The sequence below is a fragment of the Armigeres subalbatus genome, unplaced genomic scaffold (genome assembly GCF_024139115.2).
Source record: "Armigeres subalbatus isolate Guangzhou_Male unplaced genomic scaffold, GZ_Asu_2 Contig1074, whole genome shotgun sequence".
In the NCBI taxonomy this organism is placed as follows: domain Eukaryota; kingdom Metazoa; phylum Arthropoda; class Insecta; order Diptera; family Culicidae; genus Armigeres; species Armigeres subalbatus.
The window spans coordinates 1-22,223 of NW_026941818.1; the positions used below are offsets into that span (position 1 = coordinate 1).

The window sequence follows — 22,223 nt, forward strand, 5'->3', positions numbered from 1 at the left end:
TTGCGCCATTTAGCTCCGCCTCGGTCGCGATCTCGAAAGACTTGGATAGTCCCCGACGGCGAATCTAAATTACTCCGACGAGAAGTTCCCCGAAAGCGGGAGCTCCTCTGGTGCTGGCGTTCCTATTAATTATCGACATCTATATTTACGACTTCCGCGGCGGAGTACTCATGGTCCGCTATCCATAAAGGTTGCCTGCTGCTGCTCTATTCGCCAATGTCGGCTATCATGGACGTATACGGTTCGAGGCCGCATCTCTCCGTCCTCGAATGCGCCCCACGCCGGCCAGGTCGTTTTGCACCTGGTCTGCCGACCTTGCTCGCTGTGCACCACGCCGTCTCGTACCTTCCGGATCGGAAACTCTCTTTGCAGGGTTGCTGTCGGGCATTCTTGCAACATGTCCTGCGCATCGTACCCATCTGGCTTTAGCTACCTTCTGGATACTGGGTTCGCCGTAGATCTGGGCGAGCTCGTGGTTCATTTTTCGACGCCATACACTGTTTTCTTGCACGCATCCAAAGATGGTCCTAAGATCCCGTCTCTCGAATACTCCAAGTGCTTGCAAATCCTCCTCGAGCATTGTCCATGTTTCGTGTTCGTAGAGAGCTACCGGTGTTATCAGCGTCTTGCACATGACACATTTGGTGCAGTGGCGAATCTTTTGATCGCAGTTTCTTCTGGAGCCCGTAGTAGGACCCTTCCACAGATGATGCGCCTTCGTATTTCACAACTAACATTGTTATCAGCCGTTAGCAAGGATCCAAGGTAGTCGAATTCCTCGACCACCTCGAAGGTATCCCCGTCTATCGTAACACGTGGTAACACTGCTTCCCATGCGGGCTCTGTCGCACTCGGTTCCGCCCACAAGCATATACTTTGTTTTCGATGCATTCACCACCAGTCCAACTTTTGTTGCTTCACGTTTCAGGCGGGTGTACAGTTCTGCCACCTTTGTAAATGTTCGGCCGACAATGTCCATATGTAATCCTCGAAACAAATAAATTGACTGGATCGAATCGAACCCCGGCTGTTACACCCGGCTCTCCGCAGGCACCTCCTAGCGCAATGTTGACCAACAGGCATGAAAGTCCATCACCTTGTCTTAGTCCCCGGCGCGATTCGAACGAACTGGATTGTTCGCCCGAAATCTTCACACAGTTTTGCTTTAATCAGTCTGGTAAGCTTCCCAGGGAAGCTGTTCTCGTCCATAATTTTCATAGCTCTACGCGGTCTATACTGTCGTATACCACCTTGAAATCAATGAACAGATGGTGCGTTGGGACGGCATTTGCCGTACAGTAAAGATCTGATCTGTTGTCGAGCGGCCGTCAACGAAGCCTCGGCTTGATAACTTCCCACGAGCTCATTCACTAACGGTGACAGACGTCGGACGATGATCTGGGATATCACTTTGTAGGCGGCATTAAGGATGGTGATCGCTGGAAAGTTCTCACACTCCAGCTTGTAGAATGGGCATATAACCCCATTCCTTCCACTCCTCTGGTAGCTGTTCGGTTTCCCAGATTCTAACTATCAGCTTGTGCAGGCAAGTGGCCAGCTTTTCCAGGCCCATCTTGATGAGCTCAGCTCCGATACCATCCTTACCAGCTGCTTTATTGGATGTAGAATCACATCCTTAACTTAAAATAAATTACCGAACAGTTCTGCTGTTGAGATTTCGGTAAAGCAGACCCCACACGACGGAAAAGTTTGACAAACTCTTGATTATTGAAGGAAAAGATTGATGATGTGAGTGCGAACTCAAAATATTGAAGTAAATATTGAAGGAAATCTAAAAAGTTTGATATTCTTTTTCCCTCATCTCCCCCCGCAGTTTGCCCACAGGAGTCGATGACGGTTGAGTGTGTGCGTTATACCGCTATTTGATTCGTTTAGTTCAAGAAAAAATTTAGTTTTTCTTCAGCTACGGCCATGCCGGCTAATCATTGAAAATATTGAAGAAAAGTTTGATAAAAAGTTTGACGAAAAAAGTATTGTCAATATATGCCTCGCGTGGGTTCTGCTTATGAGTTAAGTGTGCACGAATAAAAATATAAAAGTTAAATAGATTAAAATTTAAGCTATAACCATATTCGGTCTATCCACTCATTGCTAGGATTATTTTTGATTCAATCATTTGAGGATTAAAGTTGATTTAATCATTGCAAGGCTTTCCTAGCTATAATTGTTAGGCAACGGCATGTTGTTTACAACAAAATCAAATATGAAAAAATAACAAACAATGATAACGTCACGACGTTGAAATGGAATTTTGAAAAAAGACGGGATTTAAGCTACGACTAGAATGTAAAAGTCCAAGGGCAAAAAGTAAGTTCCTTTGAATGGAATTGTGATCAAGAGCGGGAGTAATTACGGTTCGTTTTTAGTAGCCTTTTTGCGAACGTGTTGAAACTTGAGTACTACTAGCTTGGGTTCCATATGGGGAAACAGGGGAAAACCGATTGAATTTGTTGGATTGCTAAGGGAAACGACACAAGTTTTTATGGGCTGAAGTTCCGAAAACGATGGTGATTCCTCCGAAAAAGACACCCCTGCATGCCGTCTTTGTGAGGGATATAGAGATGAGTGACGTTTAGCGCTCGCACACTAATGTGCAATTCGTGATGTGTAAAAACATGTTTGTTTTCCTTCTGCTCATAACCTCAAAAATGATAGGGTCATCACAATGATTTCAAAAGAGTAAAAAAATATATGGAAATATACTCATTTTTACCCAATCTTTGCTGAGTTGCACCATCTAGGAGTGTTTGTTTTCCTTTTATCGCCACTCACACATTTGGACGTGAGTATCTCAATGCCGTCTTTTTCGGCATAGGAAAATCTCGTTGAAAACTTGTGTCTTTCCCCTTGGGGAATTCGTCGGTTCGGCGCAACTCCGGAACAAGTGCGAAAAATATTCTTTTTTTCTGACGCGCGGCTCAATTTCTCATAGTCTTTTTGTTGACTTCACAAATCCGGACTTGAGTCGGGCAAGATGGCGTAGGTGATTCGTCCAATAAGCTGGAACAACCTGAAAAAAATGAAATGTTGCTGCGATTCGACCTACCTTGCTGAATGACAAAAGTGTAATGAATGTTTTTCTCAAGTCTCAAGAGTAATAATGCGAGCTTGTTAAGCATTTAAACATTTATTTTTCAGAAAATCATTACAATGCTTAAAAAGCAAGCGAAGCTAAATTTATTAATAATCCTTGTAACAATTAAATTTTGAAAAAGCTTCAGAAGGATTAAATAATGCTAGGTAATTAGCTTTTTCATTTTATCCGTGGTCTAGAAACGCTATAGTGGCGCTGTAGTCATTTAAATTATTTTGCCAAGTTATGCTTCAGCAAGCTTCAATTGGCCATATACATCATGTTGTAATGCATGTTTGGTTCGATCACCAACATCGATTGAGTGATTCAAATCGTTCCGAACTGTCAGTTTGAACATGAATCTGAAACAGTAGTTTTCCCAGCAGCTGTTCTAGATTTGTTTTTGTTCCAGATTATTTTGTTCCAGATTCAAACAAGAATAGTGGTCGAAATAGATATTAGAGGGGCGATTCAAATATGACGTCCACTACTTTTTGGATTTCATGACCCCACCTCCCTCTGTTACGCTTTTTTGTATACTTAGTACATGTACTATGTCTACATCTTGGACCCCCTCCCCTATAACCTGTGACATCATTGTTGAACGACCCCAGAATGAAACTGAATCACTACTGATTTCACTCTTAGGACCCAATTTTTAAAAAATGAAGGGATATAAGCTAAGCGTGTATTTCCTGTATTTCATGCCCCTCGTTAAAGCGTCGCTTCAGCATAAACTCATTTTGCAAGTCGACGCGTACGCTTACGTCAAGCATTTTGCCGCATGACAGCCAAAATAGTTTCAAAATAGTCAACATGCCACACACCACTAGGGATTTTCGTTCTTGTTTTTCTGGTGCCAGCACTCGCACTCGCATCCGAAGCGCTTCGCAAAGTAGTGTCCGTTCGAACGCGCCGAGGAGTAGTGTGAACAAACGAGAGCGACAACACAAGGAACCTCTTCGAGTAAGCAAGCTGCGAAAAAGAGGCAACCATTTTTCTCCATCGTCGTATCGGAAACGAGATTGTGCAGATTTTTCGTTTTCGATTATTATCGTCGCGGCGCGGTTCGGAATCTATAAAGTAGTGTCTATTTGTGGTAATTACGGTTCTGCGTAGAAATCATTAAAAACTAGCAGTGGAGAACGGTGGCGCGTGCGGTTTTTCACCATCCCAAAAGAAATATTTTCCCCGAGCTCTGGCCGGACGCAAGGCAGCTAAACGCGTTCCACTGGTCAACCAGCACCAACAGCAAGACAGGAGCACCCAACATAGCAGTAGCCCCACTTGGTGGAAGTAAAAAAACGGCAGTCGAAGTGGGCTTAGTGTTATTTTTTTCTTCTCTTGTACCAAATGTGGAAGTGTCTTCGGTGTGAAATCCAATCAGCGAAAAAGATAATTTAGTTCGAATTTCCCGCGCAGGATTACGAAAAGAATATTGACGCTGGAGGAACTCGAAAATACTGGCCACTTCCTAAGTGGGCCCGTTGTGGAGTTGTCTGGATCCAAATCATAAGGTGAATTTGATTTTTCTCATTCGTATAGGAAAGGAAATTGTTAGGTATTACGCTTTGGATTTCACTATGGTAATTGATGCCACAGTCCGGAAGTGAAGGAATTTTCCACTTCAGTTGAGTGGATCGATGTTGTTCCCGAGAAGAAATGCTCAAAATATTTCGGTGTTGTGCTTCCATTTTGACGTTTTATGCTGCTGACGATGTACGATGTTGATTGTATATCTAGTTGATCAAATCAAACGGGCAGCGCGAAGAGAAATCTTTCATGCATATGCATAAGCAGTTCCAGAGTTTGGAAGTATGGGGGCGAGTCTGTATGGATATCTATAAAGTGTGGGTCAGGCGTTTGATCGTTCAACACTTTCGTAGCTTAAAAACACTATTCTTAAGCAATCCATCGCTTATTACGCTATTTTTTATAAATATTTTGTAAAAAAAAAACGCTTGGAATATTTTTAAATGTCGATAGGAGTATTTAATATGTCTTTTTTATAGAATATGTGTATCTTTCGTAATTCGTAACAATTGCCCTTTCCTATTTTTTTTTATATTATGCCATTTGTAGAATGTATGAGACCAGGGGTTTGACACCTAGAAGCTGTCATTGACCATAGCCAAGGGACGAAGCAAAGATCGCAATATCTATGTGTGGAGCGAAACACACAGCGAGATATTTGTTTTCTTCCATTCGCGATTTCCTGACTGATAGAAATTGTTTGGAGAGAAGACGTTTTTTGTTCTTTTGCTTGATACGGTTCAACAGGATAAATCCCACCGAAAATAATTACCACACCATCGCTTTACTTAGTGCACCCTCTTTTCTTTTGAAAATATAACTTACAAGTCAGAAAGCCACTGCCGATGGAGGTGTAATTAAAACCCGAAAAACTGAGCAAAAGCGAGAGAGTTACAACTCCAGCGCTCTCAGCGCTCCAACATTACAGCGACATTATTGGTTGCATACACATCGATTCCGATAGAAAGAAAACAAGAAAAACATCACTTTAGAAACAACCCCACCTCTACTATAGCTTCAACTACTCGTCAGCAACGTGGAGCGATCATCGAAGAATTGGCGCTAATGTGTTTATGCTCGCACTTTGCTTATCGAGTTCTACGGGTTTCCTCTTCACAATGTTTAGGTTACTGAATACGTTGCATTCTCCTACAGTGGATCCATATTTTAGAACGTTATATAAACATTTTTCTTTGCAAATCCACCGTGAGATTTTGATTCTCATAATAACGTTGAACATTATGGTTTTGTTACGTTCTTGAAGAGAATAGAAACGTCCTTGATTTTCTAACTGTAATATATTTTAAACTATTTTTTCAGCGTTATGGAACAAATTTTAATAATCTACACTTACACATTTGGAAGTCATCATCATCGACTTCAGTTTATATTTTCATATACATCTTCCTTTAAAAAAAATGCGATGGAAACTAAGCAGGGGCCTACATAATACAGTGTTGATTCAATTTTGTCTACCCCTGATTTTATTACGTTTTCGACCAGATCGTTCTTTTATTTTCGTAAATAATACTGCAAACAACAATGATATTTTCCATGAAATAACTTTTACCACCTGTGATTTATTATGAATCATTTCTGAGTTCCTACTTTTACGAGTCATAAGCTTATTAAAATTTGTGAAATGAATTTGAAAATTGAAATTTAAAAAAAATCCTATTTTTTCACATTTCCGATTCTTATTCTTCAATGGCTCTACATTGCAACCGTCTTCTATTAGAATTTCCTCAGTTATTAATTAAAAGCTTTTCTATGCAAGCCTTTGCATGAGTATGTATCTTGTGTGGCAAGTACAATGGATACACTATGCCCAGGGTGTCGAGAAAGTTTCCCACGCAAAAACATCATAGACCAGACCGAGAATCGAACGTGTCATCTCCGGATTGGCAATCCTACGCCTTTGCTCGAAAGTCTACTGGAGACCCCTATATTTCATATTTTATCATCTCAAATTTCATCAGGGTTTGATAAAATCGGGATACTACTGTATTCCTTTATTACATTTATTTTGCTTACATCTAAACAGATAACACTAAATCAATCACAATATTTAAAAAATCGTATTTCACTACTCACATTGTTATCAGCCGTTAGCAAGGATCCAAGGTAGACGAATTCATCGACCACGTCAAAAGTATCCCCGTCTTACGTAATGTTTGGCCGACAATGTCCATGTCATCAGCGAAACAAACAAATTGACTGGATCTGTTGAAAATCGATCCCGACTGTTACACCCCGCTCTCCGCAAGATACGTTCAAGTACAACATTGAACAACATGTCTTATCACCTTGTCGTTGTCCGGCGAGATTCGAACGAACCTGAGTGTTCGCCAGAAATCTTCACACAATTTTGCACACCATCCATCGTTGCTTTGATCAGTCTCGTAAGCTTCCCGGGAAACCTGTTCTCGTCCAAATTGTCCATGTTTTATAGCTCTACGCGGTCTATTATGTACATATATCGTAAACCTCCTTGAAATCGATAAACAGATGGTGCGGCTTGATATTCACAATGTTTATGAAGGATTTGCCGTACAGTATAGATCTCAGATCTGGTACGCCATCAAGCGGCCGTTAACGAAGCCGGCTTGATAACTTCCCACGGACCTATTTAGTAATGGGAATATACGACGGAAGATTATCTGCGATATAACTTTGTAGGCAGAATTTAGGATGGTAATCGTTCTCGCCTTATCGATGGGGCATTTGACCTCTTCCTGCAACTCCTCCGGTAGCTGCTCTGTTTCCCTGGGTTCATTTTCGTGAGTTCAACTCCGACACCATCCATCCTTACCAGCTGCTTTATTGTTGGCATTTTTATTTTCTCTCAATGTGAGGGCTGGTTGGTTTTCATTGTCCGCTGAACTGATGCAGTCTTCTCCTCCGCTGCACAGCGGGACACATCGAGCAAAAAAACTGATGTCCGCCGTTTTAAGTCCACCGAAAATGTATTTCTGGATAGGAAACGTTTGAAAGGGTTTTCGTAGGCTGAAAAAACTGGAAGCGGTCTGTTCGGACTGACGGATATTAAACGAAACTGTTTTGGGAATATCAACATTTATAAGGATTATCAAAAGAGTGATACAAATTTTGACTTTTTGCCGCCCCCAATATCTCACATCACGCTGGCTATTTCCTCGGACCGCTAGAAAGCGTCGCGAAGAGCCACTGCCGGATGGAGTGGAGGTAGTGTACCGCTCGACTGATTCGATGCCCCACCCCTCAAGAAGTGGTTTTGTGTAAGTGCTTCTGCCTCGTTGTTCTGTGGCGACACGTTAGTGAGGGGAAGATAGTTGACGATATCTCAGTCTCTACGATTGCCTACGATTGTCTGCAAAATCTCGTCGCTCAGTCGCCTTTCATTGTTCACCGCTGTAAGCGCCTCTTTCAAGGAATGCACCAACCGTTCCCAGACGCCCCCCCAAATGAGGCGCAGCTGGAGGATTGAACGTCCACCTCGTCCTTGCATTCGTCTTCACAGTCATCTCTGATGCACTATACAGCCTCTACCACGTTCTTGTTAGCTCCTCACCAGGGACAGAAAAGTCATTTCAACTACACTCAAACAGCTAATATCCAACACACAACCAAGTTGCTAGTCCTTCCCGAATTTGAATGAGCGAATGAATAGGACGGCATGTGCACAAACAGCAGCAAGCGTCGACTCTCGGTGTCAGCGTTGTTTTGTGCGGTGTCAAAATGAATCTTCAGCTTGGCACATTGATATTCAATTTGAAATCCCAAAATATGAATATCATTTCATACTGCGGTGCATGGATTCAACATTTTGTAGTCAGATTCCTAAAATATATGCATCTGTTTAGTATATGAAGTAAAATAATCATAATTTATCGGTGCAAATCCACCGCAATTCAAAATATTCATTTTAGCCCCGGCAGATATTCATTTTTTACGCTCGATTATCAATCGGCTATTGAGGATCGAGCGGTAAATTTGGTATGGAAGTTTGACAGCATGCTGCGAGATGTTCGTGCCTGCAATGCCGAGCGTCTGATCAAAACAAACACGAATCAATGACGAAGCTGCCTACTGAGCATCGATGCAACTGATAGTAAAACGAAGATTTCCGTCCCTGCTCCTCACAGATTCGTCCCATTGTCGGAGAAGAACTCAATCGGCCAGCCTCGGTGATCGGTGTATCGCCATCAAACAGGACTGAGTATCACCATGCAGGTGAACCTATCCATCGTTTCTCTGTACGACGCCCTATAGTTACGTCAAATGGTCCCAGATAATCGACACCTACGTAGCTAAAATGGCCGAAGATTCGGCGTTTTTTTCTAGTAGGTTCGGAATCTGCAGCCAGACACCGACGGGCACACCGGCGAACAGGGCTTGCTACTGCCGACCCGCTAAAACCACCATGTTCACAGACCCTGAGTCTCCCCGCATTACTTCTGGGAGGGGTCCGTGCGACTACGCACGAAATTTCACATTTTCAAAACCCTCCCTCCCCCCTGGTAGACTTTCGTAGACTTTTCCGAAACCCCTCCCCCATCCCCTTGAAGTCTACGTAGACTTTTCTAAATTTTACAAAATATCATATGTAATTGGACAATCAAAATCGAAATCAAATTTAATCCTCTGTCCACAGCTCCTGAAACCAAATCTCAAAGTCAATTAATTCAATTTCTGTTGAATTCGACACCTCCTAGAGGTGTGCACCAACGCTGCCGACACTTTTGCATCGGCGCGCCACTGCTTAAATTCCGTCACGCATCTGATCTATAATTCTCTACGCCGGTTCAAATTTGTAGAAAACCGAGGAATTTTCAGAATTTCTAAAAATTTCGAGTTGAAATTCCGAGATAAGTTTTTCGTGGAATTTTTCGAAGAAGATTCCGATAATAATCTTTAAAGCTTCCCGGTAATATTTCAAAGAACTCTCCGTGCTTTTCCGATGATTTTCTTGAAAATTACATGCAATATCCCATTGAATAATCATTCATTGTAATCGCTAGAATTCCAAAACTATTCCCGTTAATATTCCGAGTAGTTCCGTGAAAATTTAAATGGACATTCCGAAATATTTCCCGTGGAATTTTAAAATGCTTTCCTACATTCCTGAGGAAATTGAAAAAAAAAATCATATAGACATTCCAAAGACTTTACGAATAATTTGCGGTGGAAATTATAGAGAATTTTCAGTTGTAATTTTGGTGAATTTCTCGTAAAAATTTCGAATAATTTGTCATGAAAATACAAAAGCTTTCTTACCAAAATTTTAAAACTTTTTGCGGAAACTCAAAGAGTTTTGGTGGAAAACTTAAATAATTTCTGGTGGAAATTTTCAATAGTTTCTTTACAAATTCCGAAGATTTTCTATTGATTATTCTAAAGAATTCGCATTAGCACTTCCTAAGAAATTGCCGTGAAATATACGAAGAATTTCCCATGGATATTTCGAAGAATTTCGCTTATCTATCCAAAGAATTCCTCGCGAAAATTCCGAAGAATTTCCGAAATTAAGAAAAAATTCGCAGGAACTTCCCAAAAAATCTCCAATGAAGGATTTCTCGCGGTAATTTCGGGGAATTCCCCGTTGAAGTGCGACATAATTTTTCGTGAAAATTCCAAAGAATCACTTGTAGTTTCTAAGGGAAGTTCCCGACGAAAATCAAAAGATATTCTAGTAGAATCTGTAATAAAATCCAAGTGGAAATCTCGAATTTTTTTTGAAATTTTTTATACAATACTTCGGAGAATTTTCCTGCTCAACACAGAAGAATTTCCTGGGGAAATCCATATAGCTTAGAGCCATAGTTCAGACTATTACATCAGTGAAATTCATTAGATTATTTCGATAAAATCTTGCAAAAAAAAATCTGGTAAAACCTTTAAAAAAATCAAACAATAGGAACCTTGCACATAGCTTCTTTATAAATTGTTTCCAAAAAAAAGTCTACGTAGACTTTTTGTATACCCCCCGTCCCCCTTCGTAGACTAACGTAGACTTTTTCGAAACCCCTCCCTCCCCCCTCAAGAGTCTACGTGGTTTATGGACAGCCCCATACTAGCTACCCACTAGCTTCAAATCACAACTAGCTACCCACTAGTTCCTCTAGCTCATAACTAGCTACCCACTAGTTCCTCTACTACTTAACTAACTATCCGCACCTCACCCTCGAGACTAGCTACCCACTAGTCGGCGCTATCCGACTGTTGCTCGGCGCGCCAATTGCGCTGCAAGATGCTGGCAATCTGAGTGGTAGCGGTCGAGACCCCGTTCCACTTTTCAAGCTCTTGACACATCCTCTGGATAAGATTATCAGGAGTAGTGTCCCTCCCGCACACCTCAAGCATTCCGTTCTAACATCGACGAAACGAGGACATACGAATAGTACGTGCTCGGCAGTTTCTGTCGACCCTGGCAGTCCGGGCAGACGGGAGAGTCCGTATGCCCAAACCTATGTAGATACCACCTAAAGCAGCCATGGCCTGACAGGAACTGTGTCAGATGGAAGTGGACTTCCCCTCCTATTAACCCATTTGATACGCTAGGTATCAGCCGATGGGTCCACCTACCCTTAGAAGAGTTATCCCAGTCCCGTTGCCACTTGATAGTCGAGCCCAAGTAACATTTTAAGTTTTATAACGCTCTTGAAGACCATAATTTACTCTTCAAGAGTGTTATAAAACCAGTATAGAACCAAAATGTTACTAGGGAGGTGACTCTAATGGCTTTATGGGCTCCTCTGGTTCCGCGCATATCGAAACTCTCCTCGTCTTCCCGTATGACTAGTCCAATGGGTAACATACACGCAATCACACGCTAGCCTGTGTACACTCTCCAGCTTCTGCAGGTTACGTTCGACGCTAAGCGCCGAGGCCCAAACTGGAGCGTCGTATCTAAGGATAGATACTGCAACCCCAGCTAATAACCTGCGTCTACTGGAGCGCAGCCCCGAGCTTTTGGACATCATCCTGGATAATGCCGCAATAGCTGTCGAAGCTCTCCTGCAGGCGTAATCTACGTGACTGCCGAAGTTCAGTCTATCGTCGATCAGCACCCCGAGGAGCTTCACCTCCCGCTTGGAAATGATCTCACAGTCGCCCACGCGAACCAGTGCCTCCTGTACCGACTTACGGTTGTTAACAACAACCCACTCCGTTTTGTGATGAGCTAGCCCCAGCTGCCTTGAGCTCATCCATTCCTCTACTATAGCGATCGCGTGGGCCGCCGTAAGTTCCACCTCCTCAATCGACTCTCCGTAAACCTCCAGCGTTATGTCGTCGGCGAAGCCAACGATCTTAACACCTGGGGGGAACTTCAGTCTTAAAACACTGTCGTACATAGTATTCCATAGCACCGGGCCCAGGATAGATCCCTGAGGGAGTCCTGCGGTGATAGAAGCACTACCCTCCCCTGCATCGGTCTCGTATAGAAGTACGCGATTCTGGAAATAGCTTTCTAAAATGTTGTACAGGCCCACCGGAATTCCCAACCGGAGTAACGAGAGCGCGATGGCGTCCCAGCTTGGGCTGTTGAATGCGTTCTTGACGTCGAGCGTCACAATCGCACAGAATCGAGTTCCCCTCCGCTTGCGTTGTATCGCTACTTCCGCAGTTTTCACAACCGAGTTGATAGCATCCACCGTGGACCTACCCTTACGAAACCCAAACTGATTGCTTGACAGGCCGTTCGTACCTTCGGTGTACGGGGTCAGCCTGTTGAGGATAATCCTCTCAAGCAACTTCCCTGTGGTGTCCAGTAGGCAGATTGGTCTGTACGCCGATGGATCACCTGGTGGTTTCGGGCTTCGGCAACAGCACCAGCTTCTGTCTTTTCCACCTATCGGGGAAACTGCGCTCGTCCAGGCATCTCTGCATGGCTGTCCTGAACACGTCCGGGTTAGCCATGATCGCTGCCTTCAGAGCGAGGTTTGGAACTCCGTCGGGCCCCGGAGCTTTGTTCGTATCAAGGGTTCGGGCCACCGCAAGCAACTCTTCGTTCGTCACCGCTGCCACTTCAGCCACTTTAGCACTCGCGTTCTGCGGTGCTGGGAGTGGCCAAGGGCTTGTGGCATGAGACGTAAAGAGAACCTCGATAATGCGATTCAACCTTTCCGGCGATCGTTCGGGAGGCGCCAGCCCCCCTCTGGTCTTCGCCATTACTATCCTGTAGGCATCGCCCATTGGCGTTCAGGCATAGGTTGTCGAAACACTTACTCTTACTGCTACTGATGGCCTTGTGATGATGATGATGATGATGATGATGGTCCCGCCACATACCCCTACAAAGGTTTGAGCTAGACGATTTATCTTTAAGATAATTGATTGAATGATATAATAACAATTTAATCAGATTTGCAAAAAACAAAACGATCTGATTACCATCACAGATATGAATTACATACCTCTCGCACAGGTTTCAAAAGTTCCACCAAGAATCGCGTTTCATGTTTATACAAGACCACTTAACGTTTATCACTCGTAAGCATCAATAAAATTAATAATCTAAGTCATCAACAAAACTAAAACTTGTGTTACCGCTACGTCGATACCAAAAGTTTCGTTATCAACCACGGGAACAAAACTCTACCAGATAGCCCATTACTAATCCGATGAATCATTCAAACAGTTGAAAATGCGCAAGTCTGTACATAAATTTTAAAATCATCCATATCTGCTTTGCGTGCGCGAGACTCAAACTTTGTAGACTACACAAAAAGGTCAAATTACAATTACGTCAATATATATAAAATCCATCATCATCATCGAGGCGAACAAAACAGTTTATCAGTGCCTCAATAAATAAAAAATACAATTGTCCAAACAAACAATCCGTAGGTCAAACTTCGTCAAGATACAAAATTTATTGAATTATAAAAGTCAACTGAGTAGCTGCTTAAAAGGCAGCTTTTACGTGTGAAACACAAAAGTCTCTTAAACTGTGATAATGTCGTTGCACGTTTGATATGTGTAGGCATCGAATTGAAATCATTGATACCTTTAAAAATCAAAGAATTTTGTGAAGCTCCATGCAAAAAGTAAGGTGTTCTTATATCTTCCGCGTTCCTAGTGGTATCACTTCCTCTTTCAATTCGATCACACAAATATCGAGGCAGCAACCCGTTTATTACTTTGAAAATAAACACCATTGTCAAATACACAATTCTTTGCTTCACCGAGAGCCACTGTAAAGCATCCAACAAAAAAGTTGAGGAAGTGAATCTGTTACATCTTAAAATCAAACGCATAATCTTATTCTGCAAACGCTGCAATCTCGATATTTGTGTCTGATTTGCTAAAAACAAAATGGAAGGACAAAAGTCCAAGTGAGGAGAGATGATTGATTTGTACAGCTGTATTTTTACTAGCAATATTTAATTCGTTTTTCAGTCGACAGAGGATTCCATACTTCTTGGCTATTTTCTTGATGACATTGTCAATATGTTGGTCAAATTTCAATTTATCATCAATAATCACGCCAAGATATTTAATTTCCCGTACGAGATCAAGTGTCTCGTCATCAATTTTCACAGAGACATTATCAATTGAACGATTTCGCGAAATAATCATGTACTTTATTTTACTAATATTCAATTTTAACTTAAAGAATGCAAATCTTCATTCAAGCGTTCAATCGCATCTTCTAAGTCTCTAGCTGCAATGAATAACACAGTATCGTCTGCAAATAAGATTATATCACAAAACGTAAAACCTGTCGCATGTCATTTATATACATAATAAACAAAAGGGCCCCAATACACTTCCCTGTGGCACTTAGGGTGTTCTCCACGGGACGAGATACAGAATCATTACAGCAGTCCGTTGAGTTCTGTCAGACAAATCTCTTTTAAACCAATTGTATGTAGAACCTGAAATTCCAAAGCGCTCCAAAGTTTTCAACAATAAGGGCCTAGAAATTGTCTCAAAAGCGCGTTTAAGATCCAAGAACACAGCAACAATCGTATCTTGGCGTCGAGTCAAGTACGAGACACTGAAGACGGCCTTACTTTTGAGGTCGAAATACGTATCTGTCAAGATACAATAAAGTGGTGGAATTCAATGGGATTGTATAAACTCGTCTTATGACAGGTGAAAACATTCCACTAAAAAGCTCAAAATAATTTTCTTATCAAGTTATTACTATTTAAATACATAAGTAGCTGGCCTTTCACAACAAGTTCTAAAATTTTCTCTACTGTGTGCAACATGTTGATGGGACGAAACTCTTCGGCTTTAATTGTTCCAGCAACTTTTTGAATTTGAATCACTAACGATTGCTTCCAAACTTGCGGCACGTGCCCAGTTTGCAATGATACATTTATCAGGTCCAGCAGGTTGTGTCCGATGACATGAAAGCAATCTTGTATAATTTTAACATTAACATTATCAATACCAGCCGTTTTTCCTAGATTAAAACAAATCGTTTCAAGTTCTTGAAATGTTATGGGGTGAAAACCTTCGAATCTCAATTTACTGTTAACTGGAAGGGCCAACTTCGCAGCTTTGAACGTCAAGCGGCGTTCATTCTTCAGTTGCTCAGAGCGAGCTCTCTGCGTCTTTCGACTAGCCTAGCCCTAAGGCAGGTTGACCGAAGGTCTGCGATTGCTGCACTCCACCAGTATGCTGGAGGTCTACCGTTTCTCGGTGGTGCCCTCCTCTGCATGCTGGCATCGCATGCACGTGGCAGGACAGCTTTCAGTGCGTCCCCTGTAAGACTGTTGGTGTTACCCTCCAGTCCCAGCGCCGCGGTGAAAACTGCGCTGTCGAAGCTTTGGGCCTTCCACCCACGGACCTGACGGGGATTCCCGTTGATCTTAGCTATGGCGACACCTTCAACAGGTGTGTGTACGACCTCTTGGACCGGAAACCGCCCTGTTGGCCAGATCGCCGTCATCTTGAAGTCGTCCGCGACCCAGTTTCCTTTATTGGCAGGAACACGGTATGGATCTGCAAGAATAGCGACGTCGGTATCTGACTCAGAGACCGACTGCTACAGCAGCTGCTGGGCAGTAGCACAGTGGTTAAGATTCAGCTGTGCTACCCACACGGCGATTTCTTATTGCAACCACCGAAGGGACAAGTAGGTCCACCCATAACATGATTACGGGCTTTGCTTCCTACTAGCGCAGATAAGGCACATTGGTGCTTTATCGCATGCCTGCGCAAAATGTCCTCCCTCTCCACAACGACGACACAGGTTACTTCAGTCCGGCCCCTTGTGACCAGATTCGAAGCACCTAAAACACTTTGCTACTGAAGGTGATTGGAACATGTTTACTGGACATACGGACCATTCAACCTTCAGTTTCCTGACCGCAAGGACCTTCTTGGCGTCCGCCATCGGCAACTTGAACTGCTACCTGCGTGCCAAAAGGCCCACCTCTAAGACGAATAGAAGACCACTCGACTTCTATATCGCACTTCAACTTTAACGACGAAATGAGGACCTCTGCCTCTGTCCCCAAGATTCCTTGCGGGGTGAGGACCCTCTTCCCTCCTCTTAGCTCTGCTAACGAGCTGCCAGGGATTTTCGGTCCGCTGAGCAGTCGTCGCAGATTGGCTATCATCACCCTTGGGTTTCGTAGCCTGGGCCGCACCGTTGCCCTTCCCTCGTGGTTTCGCCTGATTGGGTGCCCTCTCTCGATGATCGGGCGCTCTATCGGACTCGACCGTACCGCTGCACTGTCCGTAACAGTAAGGCGCCGCTTAACGTTACCATTCCGACCCTCTGACTGCTGCCGGGCGCGTTTGGAGCGCGCCGCAGTCCCTCCCTCGCCGACACTCGGGGTGGTGCCAATCACCTCTTGCGTCGAGACCTTCCCTCCAAGAAAGGAGAAGGGTTCTGCCGGAGTACGTGTCTCCGGTCTCCCCCTTCTCGCTTCCGACCTCCCTCATGATGAGCGTACCATGTTCGCGTTCTACCGCTTGAACCGACTGTCGAAGTTACCAGAAGTTTCTGTTTCAGATCCTTGCTGATACTGTTTCGACCGCTCGTGAACTCGATGATCTCATCGAGCTGCTTGGCGACTAACCGGATACCGGTTAGAGGCTCGCCTGGTGTGTTGACTGCCTGAGCATCGCCTACGGCACCCCTACCTCTAGAAACTGGAGTACTTGACATAGCTCATGGGTCCCCCTTGCAGCTGCCATCGAATCCTACTGAAGTAGTCGCCTCTGTGATCTCATGGTTGTCTATGCTTGCGAGCAAGCAGGGAGGCCATGCGTGGGTTGACACTCTCGTGTTCAGAGCCAGATCGGCGTTAGTCAGGGAGTTCATCTGAGCCTACTTCTGTCTGGTCACCAACCAGACAGCAGAATTGGACAGCGTGTCACAAGGCCCGCCACGGTTTTATGGGACGGAAGGCAGCCTTGCCATTAGCCCATCCGCCGTTTCGAGTCGGTTTTACCCGGCAGTGGCGGCAGAGGCAGTGGCGTTTCCCTAACCTCAATCTACCTGTGCACTGGACTTAAATTTAAGGAATTGGTGTGCGGAAATGCATAGAATAACTAGATGTTGATTAGTTTAAACGACTCTAATAATTTTATTTCCCATTTGGGCTGTCAAAATATCAGAATTTTCATTTTTTGGGTTAGTGCACAGGTAAAAAGTGAGGTTACGCGACGCCACTGACTAAGGGAGTAGAATGACTCGGCTGTCAGCCCTCGCAATACACAATATAACAATATACCAAAACACACAACCTTTAACGCGCCTCCCAGAACCGTAATTGAGACTCAACTGGCAGTCTAAGTCTCAATGCGCTAACCAGCGCTCCCTTCGGTGTAGTCCATTTAGCCGTCTAGCCCTTCAACTGCCGTTTATACGCTTCGTTTCCAGCAAGCACCGCGCGGAGGCGAACTACGCTGCCCGCCAAGATTCGGCATAATGCGTTGCACTGGTAGTGCAACATGCACTCAGTACCACCACAAGAAGCTCCACACATATGTACTCCGTCTCGCCCACATCCGCAAAATATGCAGCTGCACGTCACGGATTTCATCAGACCTCGCGGTGCCGAAGTAGCTGCGCGGTAGCTTAAACACTTGAACGTTCGCCAACATGCTTGACCATCGCGTCCACTTTTTGATAGATAGGTCATCCAGCGCATCATTCCACTGGAACATTGTTCTCCATAGATCTTGCACCAGCATTTTACCCAGGATGGTAACTGGAGCAAGGACTCCGGCTGGATTAAACTGTGTCATGACTATGATGAGTACCATTCGGTTGGTGGGACGTTTTTCTCCTCTGAAAACTTTGGAACATTCGAGCTTCGAAGCGGTCTCAAAACAGAAGATGTCTTCGATTGTATACACCGATACACCGAGCGTTGAACAGAAGAAACTTCTCCTTTGAGCATTTTGCTGACATCAGCATCTCTACACAGTGGGCCTCGTTGGTGTTGGGAAGCGGTTGATGTTCCCGGTTCACGTTATTATCAACGGCTGTCAATCGTTTGACAACCACATCATCGACCAAAGTCGCTGACGACCCTTCGCCCAGGAACGCGACGGTGTCGTATTGACGCTTGCCAAACTGGAGCGTTACCGGAATCATCCGGAAAACTAACGTGCAGTCAGATATCGCTTTGCACAATTGCAAAAATCTTTCCACGCGATGTAACAGAGGATGATGGTTTCCTTGACTACCTCGCATCACGCACCGGATCTTCGACGTGCAGCGACTACTAGGTACTATGTTTGTTTAGGCAGATTCCGCACAGTTTCTGCCTCTCCACTTCTCTAAGCCTCTCGGCGATATTCATTCGCCGGAACTAATCGCAACTAATCGCAAAAACTATTCGACTCCTGACTGCCTCCTTTGTAGACAGTCATGTAACCGCTTCAAGTTGTCCAAATTGGAAAATCCGCACGCCGCTGTCGTGTGCTCGAAGCTATTGATAAACAGCGGCAAGGTGCTAAGACACTGTTTTTCGAGCGGCTGCAGTTTCAAGATATTGCCAATATGACGCCCCGGCCCGTCATGATCATGACTGTTCCGCACGCTGACATACCGGCTCTGACTGACTGACGGTGGAAATTGAGTGTTTCAACTATCTGCAGGGTAAAGTTATTTATTACTGCTGTTGGTAGCGAGAACTAAATACGATGAATCCTTAACTAATTACCACAATTTATTGCCCCAGCTAAAACAATGGATTAAGCTAGGACTTTGTTTGGTAGATATTACACCGTAACACACTATGTCAAAGTCATCTACCGTATTACGGGAATACATCGAGGATAGTGGTGAGTAGAGTCAACAACACACCTCCTGAGAAATTCCCGGAGATATTAACCAGGATCTTCGAATGATTGTTTCCGAAACATGACTCATGTGAGCTCATCAAACGTTTAAAACAGACGAGAATTTAAAATAATTTAAAATTTTGAAAACCACCACATATATGATAACGATTACAACACTAGTAATAAAATGTGAATTTGAATTTTTATTATAAAACCAGTCATCAATAATTCTAGCAGTTATACATTGCTAATAGAGGAAATAGCCAAACGTCTAAAATGTAGAACATGTGTGCCTCACAATAGACGGGAATTTGAGTCGTTCAATATTTGGCAAATTACCCCTTAATTGTTTATCATGATTTCCATTTTTACATTTACCCTGAATGTGCCTGAATAATCTTTCCGATTCTACTAATAGCAATTTTCTATCTGGGAATGATTTTTTTCCAAGCCTTGATTCAGAATAGCTTGCTGTGCGCCAACCGGTCTCATGTGTGTTTGTTTTGGCCTTTCTTTTCTCGCCCAAGCAGCCGTTATCAACAATAACAAATCATATTCAACAACGCAGGAGGAAGAGAACACGTCACCGGGTGCTCTCTCAACCAACACGGGAAGTAGCATTATCTACCTCCGTTAGCGACTCGAGGGCATGTTTTCCACTTTCATCGGACTAATAGGTAAGTTGGACAATCTTTTCGATAATTTCAACTGTTTTTATGATCAGGTTCCAATCATTCTAAAGACATACTCGACCAACTACAGGTACCACATTTGTTTCTTTTTCGTGAAATCATTTATAATTATTGAACACAAAGGTTGAATTAGTTTCTACGGTCGTCTTTGAGCTTGCATAGGTTCCAAACCATTTTACAAATTCGTTCAACTTTTAGTTATCTTTTAACAGTTTCATGATTATTTTCTCTGTGGTTTAAAATAACCTTGCTTCGGAGTATGATAAGTTTTGACAGTTGGATAGTTCTCGCTTGTCGGGCGACGATCACCGTGTCCAGATTTCAGCACTATTGTGATATACCATTCAGTAACATGTTTGTCACTGAGATAACCTTGATAACAACTGATCTCAGCTATTACTAAAAAGGGCTTGTCAAGAACTTTTGATAAGTAAGTGTTTCTCTATCCCCGTCACAGGAAGCGACCAGTTGTGGATTAGATTGCTCCGATCTTTTGAAAAAGGTATCTACAGAGGCAGTGTCCAGTTATTGGACATCTGTAGGAGTTGTGATCCCTTTTGTCTAGACCTTGATAACTTTTTCACTGAGCGCAACCTTCAATTCTCATTTATTTCTACTCACCAGTTGGAATCTAAACTTTTTTCAGATGTAGGTATTTCTTCAGAATCTTTGCAATTTTGTTCTGGCCTTGAAGCAGTTCTTCTCTGGCTGGAAAAGAGATTTCCCTATAGCGTTTGTCCACGGCATGTGATTCAGTTGCAGCCATGAAACTGCTTTCAACGTTTCTATTGAGTTCGTGTGTTCCAGAATACCAGTAGATGTCTGGTGGTTGTCTTTCGCCCGGATTTCCCCTTGTGTCCTGTTAATCAGAAAAGAAATTTTCTCTAGTATCTTAAGATTAGTGATATTTTCACTTCGAATACCTTTTGTTCTTTTCAGAAATCTTTCACGATAACCGAAGCGTACTCTGCTAATTGGTCAGATGTAGTCTTACGTTTCTCTGAGAGATGATGGCGTGCAACCTCATCAGTGATGAACCTGCTCTCCTCTGAAGAAAGTTCTAAATCACCTTGGTTCCGAATACAGTTTGCAGTCGATTTTTTAAGATCTCTGAGATCTGAAAACTTCAACATTCTTCAAGTCGTTGCCCTATTCAAATTAGAAATCAAATGCATTAGATGAATGGATAAATTATAATACAATTGTACTCAATTATGTACTTGCATTCGTCGTCATAGGCTTGTCCAGTACCAGAAACGCGATGTTCTATCCCTGTTTCGATCTCGTTCTTCCTTCTGATACCGTCTGTTTTGGTTGTACAATCCGACAAAATGATGCCACTACAGTTTCCAACACGTTCCACCCCATTCGTCAGGAATACCATCAGAAATGTTGTCTCCAGTTTCAACATCACTTCCTGGGACTACTTAACCAGAATCAAATGTCAAATATTTGGGCGCTAGCGTTGGTCAGTTCTTCTATTTTTTCCGCAGCTTCTACGCCAGTTTCCGTAACTATTGAGCGAGAATTGCAAGCCGTTTGAATATTACAGAAATGGGCTGGTTCGGCCTGATAACTTTGCGACACAGTTTGTATTGGAGCAGTACCACTCATCACAGTTTCGGAAGTATGTTGGTCTGTTGTCGGATGGTCTCCGGCGAGGAAAATTATGTTAAAAAGATTCTGTGAAATGCAAACAAACAAAAATTTCAAATATGAATTATGAACATCTTACGTTTTGTTCGCGTCACTCAGAAATCCACGTCCATATAACATCCATTCAACGCTACTCCTGCTTGAGATTAGGCACCGCAAATCTGCTCTTTTGGCCAAGTGAGCAAAAGTAATATTTAATATTAAATTCGTTTTGCAAAATTATTTCCACATACGGGCAATGCTTCAGCCGGAACTTTGGGACTCGACAGCAACAAACTGTTCGTACGCCATTTTGCTTTGCTCTCGCTTGTTTTTTTTCACAACCTGTGAATTTCATAAACGCGTCGTATGAAAGGATTTCAAGGGTTTGAAATACTTGTTCATACGAATGAAGTTATGAAAATCGAATGTTTAGTTTCCTCAGTGTACTCGACGCTCATATTCAGATTATGATAATGCTCGTAATGATATGAAATGTAATATAGGTACATTATTCCCAATAAAATAGATTGAATAAAGTTCGATACTCTTAGCTTGTGTTTTGAATAGTATTATAGCCTACAAGCTTTATCACTTGATAAAGAGTATCTTGATGAAAAAGCTCACAAATTTTCATTTCAGCGAGTTATGAAGTTCACACTTTGAACAAGCAATAGGTTTTTATTATTACAGCCACTTTCGCTTCTAATCGACCAAAATTGAATATTAAATCTCGCTTAACTTTTCAAAAGGACCTAAGTAACATTTTTTCATGAATTAATTTGAATAGCGCAATCAATAGCTTTCATGTTGTTCTGTTGATTGCGCTATTCAAATTAATTCATGAAAAAAATGTTACTTAGGTCCTTTTGAAAAGTTAAGCGAGAACTATTCTTTTATCTTTAAGTTTCAACTGTAGCTTTTGTTTTATTTTGTTACTTTTTTGTTTAGGGAAAACTCCCGGAAAATCCTTATAAATTAAAGAAACAGCGTGCACCTACAAGACAACAACACCATCGTGTCTCGGA

At 42.9% G+C, this 22,223-nt stretch overlaps 1 protein-coding gene across 1 annotated transcript in view; it reads left to right on the top strand.

Annotated features, from left to right (window-relative positions):
- Nucleotides 1-4,033: 4,033 nt before the first annotated feature.
- Nucleotides 4,034-22,223, top strand: part of LOC134202173 (serine/arginine repetitive matrix protein 2-like) — a 44,748-nt gene continuing 26,558 nt past the window's right edge. Inside the window, 2 exon segments of the mRNA XM_062677220.1 lie at nucleotides 4,034-4,611; nucleotides 19,399-19,545. Of these exon segments, the coding sequence (XP_062533204.1) occupies nucleotides 19,518-19,545 (28 nt within the window). The 5' untranslated portion in view covers nucleotides 4,034-4,611; nucleotides 19,399-19,517.